Raw genomic sequence first — 14,735 nt, 5'->3', positions numbered from 1 at the left:
TATATATATATATAGTAGACGAGGCATCGTTAGTTGAGTAACAGCCTAGATTTCGGTCAATACTATGGTGTGCCTGAAAAAACATACTTTATGATTACTTTAAAAAATAACAGACTTTGCTAAAGCTTATAAAATGGTACATCGTTGTAAGCTTAACATCATTAGTTTTGCAGAAAAATGGCAGCAGATAGTGTTAGAAGGGGCGAGTAAACAGAAGGAAAATAAAAGGTACTCCAGGACCTACATTTCATCACATTCTGATTGCCAGCTTTCTTCCATCATTGTTTTTCTTCTGCTAATGTAAGCAATCCAATCGCTACGTTTCATCATATTTTTTATCGATACAAAAGGTACTGAAAAGAACCAGTTGCTGCAGGCTTCTGATACTGGAAACAGATCATCTGCCTTGATAATTGCCATGCAGTACTAATCTTTGACAGATGCCCGCAATATCTTCACATCATGGATAGGCCTGTGTTAGGAAAGAGTGTTGTCATACATGGAGTGATTCAAACAGCAAGTGGAGTGTAACAATTACACCAATGAAAATGGAATTACCAGGAAAATATTAAAAAATAATAACAAAGAAAGTTTTTACCTATCATTATTGTCAGTTTGGACACTACCGAGTCTCTTGATTATTTCCATTCCCCTGCATACTCTTCCAAAAATGGTGTGTTTTCCTGGATAATGATATAAAGCAGACGAAGCATTATAACAACAGTAGGATATATGGGCCTGGACAAATAGGAAATGAACAATGGAAAAGTAAACAATTCGATAACTTCAATGTCCAAAATACTTCGATTGAAATCTGATTTCAGCCAAACCACAGGACTCATTGTTGCTAACTTGAACTTTGGATCAATCAGGCTTCTTGGTGATAATAATTGGAGCTTCAAAACACTTTCAAAACAAGAATGATGCCATTGTTTAGTTTCTGGGATCTTTGCTTTCCTACACAAGCTTAGAAACTCTACTGCATTGTAGATGCGGTGACAAGATTAAAATCAATGAAGGATATAAAAGTGATCCAAAATTGGTATATGAACATGTTTCGAATTCCAAATAAGATTAGCATTCTCCGATTAGCATCCTTGAAATTTGACCATGACAAGAAAGGGGTGACGGGTGTTGATTAACTACAATCCCAAGTCCATAACTGCTGGATCTGGGATCCAAGTTTCACTATTCTCAAAACTATTCATTTATCATATTATTGTGTAGGTCACAAGCCAATCTAACAAAGTCCACATGTGTCAACAATTTTCTAAAAAAAGACAATATATAAACCATTCGAACAAGCGGAGGAATAAAATTACCATCTAGAGATGGAGTCGGCGACAAAGTGATGAAAAATTGGCTTCCATTAGTATTTGGACCAGCATTTGCCATAGATAAGATCCCAGCTCCAGTATGCTTTAACTCGGGGTTTATCTCATCCTCAAACTTATCACTATAATTCACAACATCATAATCCATTCTTTTTAAGCAATTGTAAAAAGAAAAAGAAAAAAAGAAGAAGAAGCAAGCAAGCACATTAGAACCAAACAAAGCCCTAGACAATCAAACTAACCCATAAATGGATTTTCCACCTCTTCCAGTTCCTGTTGGATCCCCACCTTGCACTATAAAATCCTACTCCAAAAACCCACCAAGAATTATCAAAAAAAAAAAAAACACAAAAAAAACACAAAGGCCTCTTAATTCCAATAAAACAAAACATGAGTCAGTTTTTATATTTATAGTACCTTAATAATGCGGTGAAATTTAACGTTGTCATAATAACCTCGACGAGATAATTCAAGAAAGTTCCTGCAAGTTCTTGGTGCGTGCTTGTAGTATAACTGTCCATCACCAAAAAGAATAAAATTAAAAAGTGGTACGAAATAATAAGAAAATAAAAAGGGTAGAGAGAGAGAGAGAGAGAGAGAGAGAGAGAGAGAGAGAGAGAGAGAGAAGCACCTCAACAGTGAAAGGACCCATTGATGTCTCCAGAGTAACCTCTGGAGCTCCACCTTCTGCATCCGCCGTCATCTTTCCGCACAAAATTCTCAGAGAGATTGAGATAATGGAGTTTTTCAGTTCTCACTCGGTTATCCAGCTTTTAAACTGGGCATCATTGTTCGGATTCGGGCTAAAATTAATTAATGGGCTAAGCCATAAGGGGACCAGCTCTCAGATTTGTTAAGAGAAAGCATGAATTGTTGGCCCAAGAAAGGCTGGTCTCACCATTTCTTTTTTCTTTTTTCACGAGGATAATTGTTTTCTATAGCTTTACTAAGATTTGCCTAGTATATTTATTATAAATTTATTTAAATGGTTTCTTAAAAAATTATTCCCTATAAAAAATAATTTTATTTATCAATCAATCAATCAAAAAAATAATAGTAATTTGATTTAAATAAAAAATTATTATAAAATATATATATATATATATTTTTTTTGCAAAAGTTAACATCTTTTAACTTTATTATTGATTCTAACTAAATCATTATGATTTAAGAAAATTATATTATATTTTTATTGAAAAGAAGTGATCTGAGGCATTCTTTATCAACATATTCTTAATTTAACTTATTTTTATTGTAAATTATTCATCAAATATAGATTTTGATTTGTAATTTGAAAATAAAAATTATTTTTTTTGCGAATCATTTAAAACTAAAAATTAATTTTAAGAAAACATCTATAATAAAAATGAGACATTATTTAAAAAAATATATTTATCTAATGTAGAATATAAATTTTAAACAGTAATATAAAAAATATTAATTCTTCAGACACAACAACAAAGTTAAATCTTCGAATAATAATAATGGGTATTTACATATTATGTTTCTTTACATCTATATAATATTCATTATTTAACAAGTAAATAAATTAAATAATTATATTTTATTTTAATATCTGAATATAACAAAGGATCTATATCAACGTTTCTCTGACCTTGAGGGACTAAACTAAAATTTCCAACAAATTGAAATTGTGATTGTTGCCGTTTTCGATATGGGCAGCGGAAGAAGCTCGAAGGTGGTGGTGTAATTTGTCGATGAGGAGAGGAATAGTCAGGCTACCATAAAACCCGCCAAGCTTAAGTGGGTTATTCAGGTAAGCCTGCAATGTTTGAAACTGGGTTCCACGGCGTCATAAAACGCGCAGTTGTAATTGGAAATGGATTCGCAGGCGCCGAGAACCAATGCATCGGCCTTCTTCGCGCTCTTGGCCTTTCCTCTCGCTATTCTCTATACGTAAAACTCCAATCCCCTCACTCCTTTGATCCCTTCTCGTACGACTCCTCATGGTAAATAATTAACACCTATAATTTGTGCAGCGAGTTATGAGGCCAAGAGGGACAGTTAATGAGTGGTTGCATTGGCTGCCAGTTTCTGTGCACAAGAAAGTGGACAATGTTATAAGAAGAATCTATGATGATTCGAGGTGTTTTCTAGGGAAAAAGGTGATGCCTGTTTTGGTTGAAAATGGTGGGAAGAATGTAGGGTTGTTAAATGTATTGGAAGCTGATGCAAATCAGATTGCCAAAATGGCTCGTGATACATTTGATAGGTATGTATGTATATAATTTTCTTGGAATCCTTCATTTATTTTAGATTGTTAAGTAGTAATGCACTTGAAATCAGTATATTTGATCTTTGTAAGGAAACCCATGAAGGGAATGGATTTTGTTTGCTCATAATATGAATTTATGTAATTAATTTGTAAGCTATGTTGGTGTTTTTAGTGATTATAGGTTCTAGAAATGGTAGTTCATCATTTAATGATTGCTTATTGTTTTCTTTTAACTCAGGGATGGTCCATTATTGGTGGTTGCGTCTGGAAGGGACACCATTTCTGTTGCAAGCTCTATAAGACAGTTAGCTCCAGATAATGTTTTTGTGGTTCAGGTTGTAGCTTAATTTATCCATCATGGGTCTTATTATTTGTATTATATTTTGCATGCGATGATATTTGTCTTGAAATAGAGTCATACAGTTTGGTGTTAGAGGAATTGATTTCATGTATCCCTTTTCCTTTTGTTTCTTCTATTTGTTAAATTAGACAAAGGGTTCTCTTTTCTATTTATTTGATGTGACGTTTCATTTAAATTTTCACTGAAATGCAACAGATACAACATCCAAGGTTGAATCTGAATAGGTTCGATTTGGTGATTACCCCTTGTCATGATTATTATCCGTTGACTCCTGAAGCTCAGGAGCAAATCCCCTGGTTTCTTCGCAGTTGGATAACTCCACGTGAACCTCCAGACAGCAATGTGGTATTTGTTCTGGTTACTGAAATGCTTGCTTAGATGGGTTCAGCAAATGAAAATAAAATTGGATAGCTTTGGACTGTTAAGTTACTTTTGTAGTTAGTTGTTAAAATGCTATACGAAACTTATGGATTTGGAATTTTGGATCTCTCAGGTTCTCACTGTTGGAGCTCTTCACCAGGCTGATTCAGCTGCACTTAGGATTGCTGCTTCTCTCTGGCATGATGAATTGGCACTGCTTCTGAAGCCCATGCTTGTTGTCAACATTGGAGGGCCTACTAGTAAAATGCTGTGCATATGTGTTTATTATTTGCATGCTCTCATTTTTGGAACATTCTTTTTGGAATTCCTCATTTTTTGTCAATCTCTTCAGATAAATTCTGTTTAGTGTATGTTAATATATCCAGGAATGACATGACATGACATCGATCAAGAGATTGGTTGATTTCTTTATATGTGGAAGACTAATTATCACCTTAGAAAAGTTATCTGTAGGTGCATTATTTTGAGAATATTCTTGATTTGGCATTCCTGACCACCTCTTGTTAGATGTTGTGTTGTTGTGGCATTCCTGACCACCTCTTGTTAGATGATGTTGTTGTTGTTGTTCCTGTGGAACCAATAAAGACATATAAAAAGGGAGGAAGATACCATTCAACTGCAACAGTGATCAGACGTCAAAACTGCAGTTTTCTTGTTGCTGTTCTGACCCAAAACATCCTTCTGTACATGATAAAAGAAAGATTTTCGCTATGAGATTATTTTTTTTTTCCACTTTCTATGCAAATCCTGGTGTTTTAGTACTTATACTTGCCATAAACAACTGATTTAGGTGTTTCTTCAGTATATCAAGAACATTGAAATAATTGGAATAAGTGGAGCTAGGGATGATGATTCTTTGTTCAGCTCTACTCTGGTTAACTATTACACATGCAAACCTGGGTGAGCAACCCAATTCATATCATTACATCTGATGTAACTCACAGTAGTTAGAATTTGAGTGGAGCTTGTTTGGATAGATGGGTGATAAACTGCATAGAAAGGGGGGTTTGGTTGTGTAGAAAGAGAGTTTTGCGAGCACATGAAGATTTGTTGGGAATACTAGTCTGCTGCAGAATTTAGATTTGTTGGGAATACTAGTCTGCTGCAGAATTTTGTGTTTGTGCATTGTTGCTCAAATTTTTTTCTCATACATTAAGTCATGGAATTTGGTAGGAATGTCTATTCTGTTGCCACTAAATAACTGTGACATCATGTGGCACTTAAAACTAAATTTTTGATATCATGGCAACTTTGATATCTAGAATTTCATCTGCTGATATATAATACCTGAATGAGTCACTTATTTGTTTGAGTGAACTATATTTTCTTCACCATGTATTGGTTGATTCAAGTTTTTACCTGATTATATAAAAGTTTTTTTATCTCAGTTTCTTGTTTAACTAACAGGAAACTGTCAGTATGGTGAAGATCTTGCAAAGCAATTGACAGAAATGCTGCGAAATGTTCTTTGGAGTTGTGGGAGCCTTAGAATATCTTTTTCTAGAAGAACCCCTGAGAAGGTTTAAATTCTTTAAGCAATTTCTTTTGCTGATTCTTTTGATTAGTGCTAACTAAGTTGCTACGTCTTGGCCTGTATTGGCAGGTGTCCAAGATTCTATTGAAAGAATTTAGTGCAAACGCTAAGGTTTACATTTGGGATGGTAGAGGTAAGACATGGCTGTAACCTGAGAGGATATCTTCAGTCTTCTCCCACTCGGTGCAGTTTTTATAGTAGGCAAAAATTACTCATCCAATGATATATGCTTAGGTCCAAATCCACATATGGGGCATCTAGCTTGGGCTGATGCTTTTGTTATCACGGCTGATTCAGTAAGCATGTTGAGTGAGGCTTGCAGCACTGGGTAATGCATGTGGATGAATCTCTAGGCATTGCTTATAGTGCTGTTTTATATGAAGTTCATGTGCTCGTATAAATTTGGTTTGTGCTGCAGGAAACCCGTCTATGTTGTAGGAGCTGAACGGTGTACATGGAAGTTTGCTGAATTCCAGAAGAGTTTACATGAAAGGGGAGTGGTTAGACCATTCACTGGCAAAGAAGATGTATGTAACCAGCTGTCTCATAATGACCATGTTCTCTGCTGCTGTTTTACTTGGTGAAAAAAGCAAACATATCACTCAAAGAAAATTGTGTTTTTTCTTTGAATTTTGCTAACTTGTTATCCATGCTTCCTTACATTTTCTGTTCACAAAACTAAATTGCATATACACACCATTAGTAATGAATGCAAAATCATGTATCATTTTTGTTAGTGGAGTGAGCCATCAGGGCTGCTGCACAAACAATTGTAAATCACACCACATCAGTGTTGAACAAAGTTGACATTAATTTTACTGATTTATCGTTTTACAGATATCCGAGACCTGGAGCTACCCTCCACTGAATGACTCTGCAGAGGCTGCAAGTCGGGTGATTGAGGCAGTTTCCAAGCGTGGATGGATCACACATGCTTGATGGGTTTTCTAGTGTCAGGCATGAGCATAATGAAGTTCACACAGTGCATAAAATTGCCTGCATAGTCCACACTTGCTCAATGTTTGAACTGCTTGTTTAGATACAACAGGCTGCATTCACAGAGAATTGCCAAATTGCACTCATTGTAAAAGTAAAACTAATTCTTTCGGTTGATTTTACTCTACCTTCTTTGTCTGATAGGTTTTAGTTTTCAGAAGAGCCTTACAAGTCGCTATGTGATCGCAGTACAGAAGTGCTGCATGGAATACAAAAACAGTCACAAATCAATTGTACCACATTGTAATTAAAGAAGAAGACAGAAGAGTATAAAGTTTTTCACTGCTATAAAATCAATCGTACCACTCTGGATGGTTGATAGCGAACCTGATTTTACTATCCCATTATAGTTCATTGCTAAACTTCAAACAATATCTATCACTTAATAGAGCAGAAGGTGAATTTAGTATCGCGTTTATGCAGTGAAATTATGGAGCACAACAGATATTTTATTATATCAGTTTAACAAGGAGAGGGGAAAACTCTAAGCAATTAGACAAATTTTCATTATTCTGTATATGCAGAGTTTCAGATTCACGTCACCAAACCATGCACGGGTATTGGCCTGCATGGCTCACGGCATTAGTGGCAAAACGATGACCTAATTTACAGCAAAAATGGCTCATAATTTGACCTACCACCACAACGTTAATCTTACCCTACTTTTTGCAAAACCTGGTATAGCAAAAACGAATAATGATCTGAAGCGGGTGGCAAAGATCTGTACCTTCAAATGAAAAGGTTGCTGCATGTGTGGTTTGGTTGGGTGATTTAAAGAAATTACATATTAGTCATGGCAGATTAAGTGTTTAATTAAAATTTATGCTATGGTATTTTATAGATCCCCACTTCTTCTCATCTTTTCAATGTAAATAAACCAGGGCATAGCTCAGGATATCACAACAAGTGTCAAATTAAAAAAGACTCTAGTATCACTATGGCTACCGCTGATTATCAAGATCTTTGACAAACACAAATGACTTGGAGATCCCATCATTTTTAATCAAGATTTTTGATCAAGAAGTGTTAATTGATCAGCTGTCAGTGTTATTTGTTCGGTTGACTTTCATTTTTCGAAGAAGAACTACCTAATCTTGATGTCCATGCTCATGCATCACCTTTCTACTTGCTTTCTTATAGAGCCTGATCAAGTGGAATATAGTTAGCAACAACTCCTCTTAGTTTTAGGTATAGACCTTTTCTGGTTAACTCTTGTGTAGTTCTCTATATAAGGTTCATTCATCCAGCCATTTCCATCACAACAGCTTCGAGTCTCTCACCCACTAATTTATCATATCACAACCTTGCCCAGTGACTCTCTAAAGAGATTAAATAAAAATGATGAGGGGGTCAACAGAAATTGATATGCCAGAGTCAAGCTCTGTTTCTAAAGGAACAGCACCTCTCATAGCTGCTCCTATGAAGGAAAAGGGAGGATACAAGAAGGGAATCGCCATATTCGACTTCATTCTAAGGCTGGCTGCTATAGCGACTGCTCTAGCAGCTGCCGCTTCCATGGGGACTAGTGATGAAACTCTTCCATTCTTCACTCAATTCTTCCAGTTCCAAGCTAGCTATGATGATCTTCCCACTTTTCAGTATGTGCTTTCACCTCTTACTTTAAATAGTAGCTAGGGGATAGTATAATTTTAGTGTAATTCGCTTAGAATTCTTACACATAACACCGTCTCCTTTTGGCATGATGCTAGTTACAAAACGTAGCATGAAATCAACATGGTAACACATTTAGAAGGTATGGAGATCTCTAAAGGAATTCTAAGGCATCTATGGTTGCAGGTTTTTCGTCATTGCAATGGCAATAGTTGCTGGCTACCTTGTCCTTTCACTTCCATTCTCCATTGTAGCTATTGTCCGCCCGCATGCTGCTGGACCAAGGCTCCTGCTGATTATTTTGGACACTGTAAGCTCTCTTAATGCTGTGAAATCAACATCTCACAGTGAAATCTCAAATCCTCAACTCATTTTAACAAAAAAAAATCTCTACCCTTTTCTCGCAGGTGGCACTGACTCTAAACACTGCTGCTGGTGCTGCAGCCGCTGCCATAGTCTACTTGGCCCACAATGGCAACTCGAGCACAAATTGGCTTGCTATCTGCCAACAGTTTGGTGATTTCTGCCAGAAAAATAGTGGAGCTGTGGTGGCATCGTTCATCACCGTTGTCATCTTCGTGTTTTTGCTTGTGCTGTCAGCTTTCGCTCTGCGAAGGCATTAAGAGAAGAAAGAGCAGAGCTTGTTTGGTGTTCATGTTGTTAATTTATTATCATTGTCAACGTTGTTATTGTGTAATCATGAGATTAATCATTTGGGTAGTGTCACTTGGTTGAATCTTGGCTTAAATCAGACTGTACGGCTCCTATCTCCACCAGATTGGTGTTATCTCCATGGCTGCAGCATGGTTTGATCAATATATTATTTTTCAATGGATACTTTCTGCTCAACAGCTCAAACATCATTGCGTATTATAAAAATTATACAAATTACATAACACTTGAAGGCACAAGATCAAAGAAAGCAAATAAATAAAATGACTTCAATATCTAACCAAGAACTTGGATCATCATCTACCTGTCAATCTGCATAAACAGAAATGCTAAATATACAACCATGCTCAGCATAGCGAGATGAGTAACTCCTGTCCAGCTCTGAGCTCAACTCCAATTGTCTTATTAAAACAACTTAGGTCCCGTTTGTTTGCTGGAAAGTAGTTTTTTTTGGAAAGTGAATTCCGGGGAAAGTGAATTCCGGGAAAGTGAATTCCGGGAAAGTATTTTCCGATGTTTGGTAGTGTAATGGAAAGTAAGTTGGAAAACACTTTCTAGTGTTTGGTTATGTCATGGAAAATGAGCTGGAAAATAACTTATTAATGTTTTATTTTTTTCAAGTTTATTAAAATAATGAGGAACAAATCTTACAAATTAAAAAGTTGAATGAGAATGAAATTGAAAAAAAATATAATTTCATAAATTATCTCAAATAAAATAAATAATAATCAAAATAATAGAGATCAAATCTAAAAAATTAAAAAAAAATAAAAGGTGAAGAAATTAAAATAATAATAATTAACATTTCATAAATTATTTCAAATAAAATAAGTAACAATCAAAAGATTGAGGACCAAATTTGATAGATAAAAAATTTCAATAAAAAACGATAAGGAAAAAGCAAATAGCAATTATAAAAATAAGGACCAAAATTAATATAAAAATTAAATTTTAAAAGATGGAATTGAAAAATAAATATTCAAAACAAATTATATATAGCAATCAAAAGTTTGAAGATCAAATTTGATATAATCAGCAAATAATGACATTTCTAAATTTTTCACAACTTCTGGAAAGTGTTTTCCGCCAAAATTTTCCAAGAAAACACTTTCCTGAAAACCAAGCCAAATTTTCCTTTGACTGGAAAGTGTTTTCCGTTGACCAACTTTTCTAATGGCAAACAAACACAGGAAAGTTTGGAAAGTGGTTTCCTGGAAATCACTTTCCGGAAAACAAACACAGCCAAAAGGGAAAACACTTTCCTGAAAACCAAACCAAATTCGAAAAGTGTTTTTGTTGACTGGAAAGTGTTTTTCGTTGACCGTAAAGTGTTTCCGTTGACCGGAAAGTGTTTTCCGTTGACCAACTTTCCTAATGGCAAACAAACACAGGAAAGTTTGGAAAGTGATTTCCTGGAAAGTGAATTCCGGGAAACAAACATGGCCTTAGTGAGATATTGAACATCTATGACGTGACAGAGGTGAGAAAATCATAATCCAAGTAACATTTCACCCTCATAATTATAATCTTAAAACACCAACACAACGTTTGTCTCGAGTATCATGAAAGATTAAAATGGCCTTTCAGATAAATTTATGAATCTTTTATATATAAAAAATTAATTAGGTGAGGATTATACTAATAAATTATGACAACATCGCGTTTCTCAATTCCATACTATAGTATTTCTCTCAGCGTACTGTCTAAGGAATAATGTTTTTTTATGCTGATAATTACATTTTATTCTCTAATTTTTTTAAAAATGTTTATAATTGATCCCTATAGCTTTACGTATTTGTGGTTTGGCTTCAAAATTTTAATTTTCTGATGATTCAATCCATGTGAGTTGAGAAAGAAGTAACAAATTTACAAGGAAAAAAAAAGAGAGAGAAAGTCTTGCTTGGATCACTTTCCAGCCAGAAAAAAACCAATTTTGATATAAATAGTTTTGTCTTTGGAATGAAAGTTTGATGCAGGTGGTATTGACCTTCAAACATGCAAGAAAAAGATAGATAAAAATTCAAAATATTTTTTTTATTTAGTTTAATTTTAAGTTTTTAAATGTACTAGAAAGTGCTTTAAAATTAGAAATAGGGTTATTAACCTTTAAACATGCAAGAAAAAAATACATCACAATTCAAAATATTTTTTTATTCAGTTTGATTTTGAATTTTTAAAGTAACTACAAAGTGTTTTAGGATTTGAAATAAGGTTATTAATCTTTAAAAATATAAGAAAAAAATAGATCAAAATTAAATTTTTTTTTATTCAATTTGATTTTGAATTTTTAAACTGACTAGAAGATATTTTAGAATTGGAAATAAGGGTTTTAAGTTTTAATCTTTAAACATGTAAGAAAATAATAGATTAGAATTCAAAATATTTTTTTATTCATTTTAATTTTGGGGTTTTAGACCGACTAGAAGATATTTTAGGATTGGAAATAAGGTTATTAACCTTTAAACATGCAAGAAAAAAGTTGATCAAAATTCAAAATATTTTTTTTATTAAGTTTGATTTTGGGTTTTTAGATGAACTACAAAGTGTTTTAGAATTGAAAATAGAGTTATTAACCTTTTTAGAAAAAAATAGATTAGATTTTTTTTAAAAAATTTTATTCAATTTGATTTTGAATTTTTAGACTAACTAGAAAGTATTTTAGGATTGAAAATAGAGTTATTAAAATCCCTACAATGTTTTTTTCCTTGATATATTTAGATGAAAACATATAAAAAAATAAATTTTGAAAGTTCAAAACCTGAATCTCAATTTCTAGTCACTAGTGTTGACCAGAATTGTTTCAATGGATTATGCTTCATCTACACTATTTAAAAACCTTTAGCGAATGATTGTCAAAAAAAAAAAAAAAATTAAATTAGGCAAGCGAGCCCAAGTTTTTTTTATAGAGAACTAGACCAGTCATGTGAATAGATTTATGAATTTTATAAAATTTAATAATATAATTTTTTTTCTGAAACAATCTTTTTAACTATATATATATATATATATATATATATATATATATATATATATATATAAAATGATAATAAAATCAAGTTCAATAAAAAAAAAACACTTTATCAAATCCATAAACTATGAAATACTATTATAATTCACAATATAATAAGTATGATTGAATAATAGTTTTCTCCTGTATCCTTTAAATTTTTTTGTTAATAATAATTATTATTAGAAAAAAAAATTCCTCTAAACCTAGGAACTGCGGCAACTAGAATTACTTCACCATACTCGTAAACTGGGTCATTGACTCTACAAAGTTTAATAACTTAGTTTTTTTAAAAAATATTATTTTTTATTTAACTACACTTTTTAAAAAAACAAACCATATCATGATGCTGAAATATTTTTTTAATACCAATTTAATACTGAGATATTTTTTTGATACCGTAATTACCATATAAAAAACAAATTAAAATAAATTATCAACTTTAAATACCCATAAACACACCATATAAGAACTAAATTAAAAAAAAATCAATAACAAAAAAAAGAAGTTAAAATGCAAAAATAAAATAAAATAAAAATTGTATTACTAAAAAGGTTGGAATCAATGTTTTCCACCACACTTTTTAGCTTTATACTTATACTTTATACTTAATACTTAATACTTAATACTTAATATTTAATATATACTTAATATAAGATACGTAATACTTAACGTGGTCAAAAGGTACAGAACGTGTTTAATATGAAAATTATATGGGGAAAGTCTTCACTAGGTACTAATTGAGCAGTTGAAATTATTTGGTCAACTTGCTGCCTTGAGCTGGAGACCAACCAATTTACGTTCCTCTGCTTCCTGTTGATTTTAAATCAAAAGTGATAAAAAAGCAAGCTTTGAATAAAATGGAAATGGTTAGCAACAACTCCTTATTCCTGCAAATAAATTACTGTTTAAGATAATTTTCCATGGTACAAACCAACTCCTCTAGTTCTCCATATATAAGGCCCTACACCACACAGCCTATTCCATCACAAGCTTTTGAGTCTATATCCAGTTTAGCCATTCTCATCACAGGCTTGAAATCTCTCCTCTCTCTGTCCTTCAAGCTAAAATGTCAGCTAGAGTTGATATTCCTGCTGATACAAGCGCTGCTGCTAAAGGAACAGCACCTCTAATAGCAGCTTCCACCCATGTGAAGGGAGGATACAAGAAGGGGCTTGCTATCTTCGACCTCGTTCTGAGGTTAGGTGCTGTGGTGACTGCTCTAGCTGCCGCTGCCACCATGGGAACTACTGACCAGACCCTTCCCTTCTTCACTCAGTTCTTCCAATTCCAAGCAAGCTATGATGATCTTCCCACCTTTCAGTACGTCAATCTTTTGTTTATCCTTATCTCGTGCCAAGATTAACATCTGCTTACCATTGTTAGATACCACATCACGGTTTTTTTGCCATGAATTTGTTGTTACGCTGTATGGAAGCATTGAGCTAAATCATTGAAACCAACTGTTAATTACTGCAGGTTCTTTGTGATTGCAATGGCAATAGTTTCTGGCTATCTAGTCCTTTCCCTTCCGTTCTCCATTGTCGCCATTATTCGTCCACACGCTACTGGACCAAGGCTCCTCCTCATTATTTTGGACACTGTAATTTCTTACACCTGTTAAATAAAATGTTATCGTTTTTTGTTTCCTTTCAGATGTTGACATGAAAAACTATATTTCTCTGTGCTTACAGGTCGCCCTAACTCTAAACACGGCTGCCGCAGCGGCTGCTGTCGCCATAGTCGACTTAGCTCAAAATGGCAACTCAAGCGCAAATTGGCTTGGTATCTGCCAACAATTTGGTGATTTTTGCCAGAAAGCCAGCGGGGCTGTGGTGGCATCCTTCATTGCAGCTGGTGTGCTCTTGTTTTTAATTGTGATTTCTGCTTTAGCTCTCCGAAAGCGTTGACAGATCAACAGCTACTGATCCCGTTTTCTTGATTTTGCTTCTGGCTTGTTATGATCACGATGATGATTGACTGATGAACGTTTTTTTTTCTCTTTATTTTTATTTTCTGGATATTTGATGAAATTGTATGAACTTTTTATTGTATTGGGACAATCTGAAATGAAAAATATCATTCTGTTCTGTGTCACGAGACAACATCATCATTTGACAATTTCATTTAAATGTTACGTAATGTCAAAAGCACCGAAAAACATGGAACAAAAACACAAGATTTCAATGGAGATCAAACTCAATTACGAATTAAGGAAGCATGTCATCTTGTTTCCCAAGCAATATCCAACAACTAGAGTTTTATTGAACTAGCATATTCATTAAGCTAAATCCATACTCACTCATTGAAGGATTTCACCACCACCGGTAGAAATCCCAATCATGATCTTTGAGCCATGATTTGCAGCAAATCACACAAGCATGGAGCCATGTTTTTGAGATATCTAATAATCCATTTGTTTTTATGTTTTAAAATTATTTTTTTTAAAAAATGATTTTTATAATTTTTTTTACTTTAAATTATTTTTTTGATATTTCCAGATCGTTTTAATATATTAATATTAAAAATAAATTTTTAAAACTTAAAAAATATTATTTTAATATATTTTCGAGCAAAAAATATTTTAAAAAATAATTACTACT

At 33.5% G+C, this 14,735-nt stretch overlaps 4 protein-coding genes across 6 annotated transcripts; 3 read left to right on the top strand and 1 right to left on the bottom strand.

Annotated features, from left to right (window-relative positions):
* Window positions 1-70: 70 nt before the first annotated feature.
* Window positions 71-2,124, bottom strand: LOC7470252 (peptidyl-prolyl cis-trans isomerase CYP18-2). Its single transcript, XM_002322776.3, has 6 exons — window positions 1,966-2,124; window positions 1,752-1,847; window positions 1,577-1,638; window positions 1,323-1,456; window positions 599-683; window positions 71-472 (listed from the first exon to the last, which is right to left on the bottom strand). The coding sequence occupies exons 1-6, from the start codon at window positions 2,035-2,037 to the stop codon at window positions 427-429; spliced, it is 495 nt and encodes a 164-aa protein (XP_002322812.1). The 5' UTR covers window positions 2,038-2,124; the 3' UTR covers window positions 71-426.
* An 807-nt stretch (window positions 2,125-2,931) lies between these two features.
* LOC7469973 (mitochondrial fission protein ELM1) lies at window positions 2,932-7,135 on the top strand. 3 transcript variants are annotated; one of them, XM_024587318.2, is made up of 11 exons: window positions 2,937-3,111; window positions 3,187-3,251; window positions 3,335-3,567; window positions 3,809-3,905; window positions 4,127-4,276; window positions 4,425-4,551; window positions 5,720-5,832; window positions 5,916-5,979; window positions 6,081-6,174; window positions 6,265-6,373; window positions 6,684-7,135. In XM_024587318.2, the coding sequence occupies exons 3-11, from the start codon at window positions 3,341-3,343 to the stop codon at window positions 6,783-6,785; spliced, it is 1,083 nt and encodes a 360-aa protein (XP_024443086.2). In that variant the 5' UTR covers window positions 2,937-3,111; window positions 3,187-3,251; window positions 3,335-3,340; the 3' UTR covers window positions 6,786-7,135. The 3 variants fall into 3 exon arrangements, with proteins under 3 accessions (XP_024443085.2, XP_024443086.2, XP_002323411.4); XM_024587317.2 differs by having other exon boundaries at window positions 2,932-3,251; window positions 6,265-6,426; XM_002323375.4 differs by having other exon boundaries at window positions 2,937-3,251.
* Window positions 7,136-8,078: 943 nt separating this feature from the next.
* LOC7469972 (casparian strip membrane protein 2) lies at window positions 8,079-9,290 on the top strand. The gene is made up of 3 exons (XM_002323374.3): window positions 8,079-8,440; window positions 8,640-8,763; window positions 8,861-9,290. The coding sequence occupies exons 1-3, from the start codon at window positions 8,181-8,183 to the stop codon at window positions 9,074-9,076; spliced, it is 600 nt and encodes a 199-aa protein (XP_002323410.1). The 5' UTR covers window positions 8,079-8,180; the 3' UTR covers window positions 9,077-9,290.
* Window positions 9,291-12,987: 3,697 nt separating this feature from the next.
* LOC7469971 (casparian strip membrane protein 3) lies at window positions 12,988-14,229 on the top strand. The gene is made up of 3 exons (XM_002323373.3): window positions 12,988-13,455; window positions 13,612-13,735; window positions 13,827-14,229. Exons 1-3 carry the CDS (start codon window positions 13,202-13,204, stop codon window positions 14,040-14,042), a joined length of 594 nt encoding a protein of 197 aa, XP_002323409.3. The 5' UTR covers window positions 12,988-13,201; the 3' UTR covers window positions 14,043-14,229.
* Window positions 14,230-14,735: the final 506 nt, after the last annotated feature.

The sequence above is a fragment of the Populus trichocarpa genome, chromosome 16 (assembly GCF_000002775.5).
Source record: "Populus trichocarpa isolate Nisqually-1 chromosome 16, P.trichocarpa_v4.1, whole genome shotgun sequence".
Lineage (NCBI taxonomy): Eukaryota > Viridiplantae > Streptophyta > Magnoliopsida > Malpighiales > Salicaceae > Populus > Populus trichocarpa.
The sequence above is the reverse complement of the archived record's forward strand: the minus strand, read 5'-3'. Positions and strand labels throughout refer to the sequence as shown.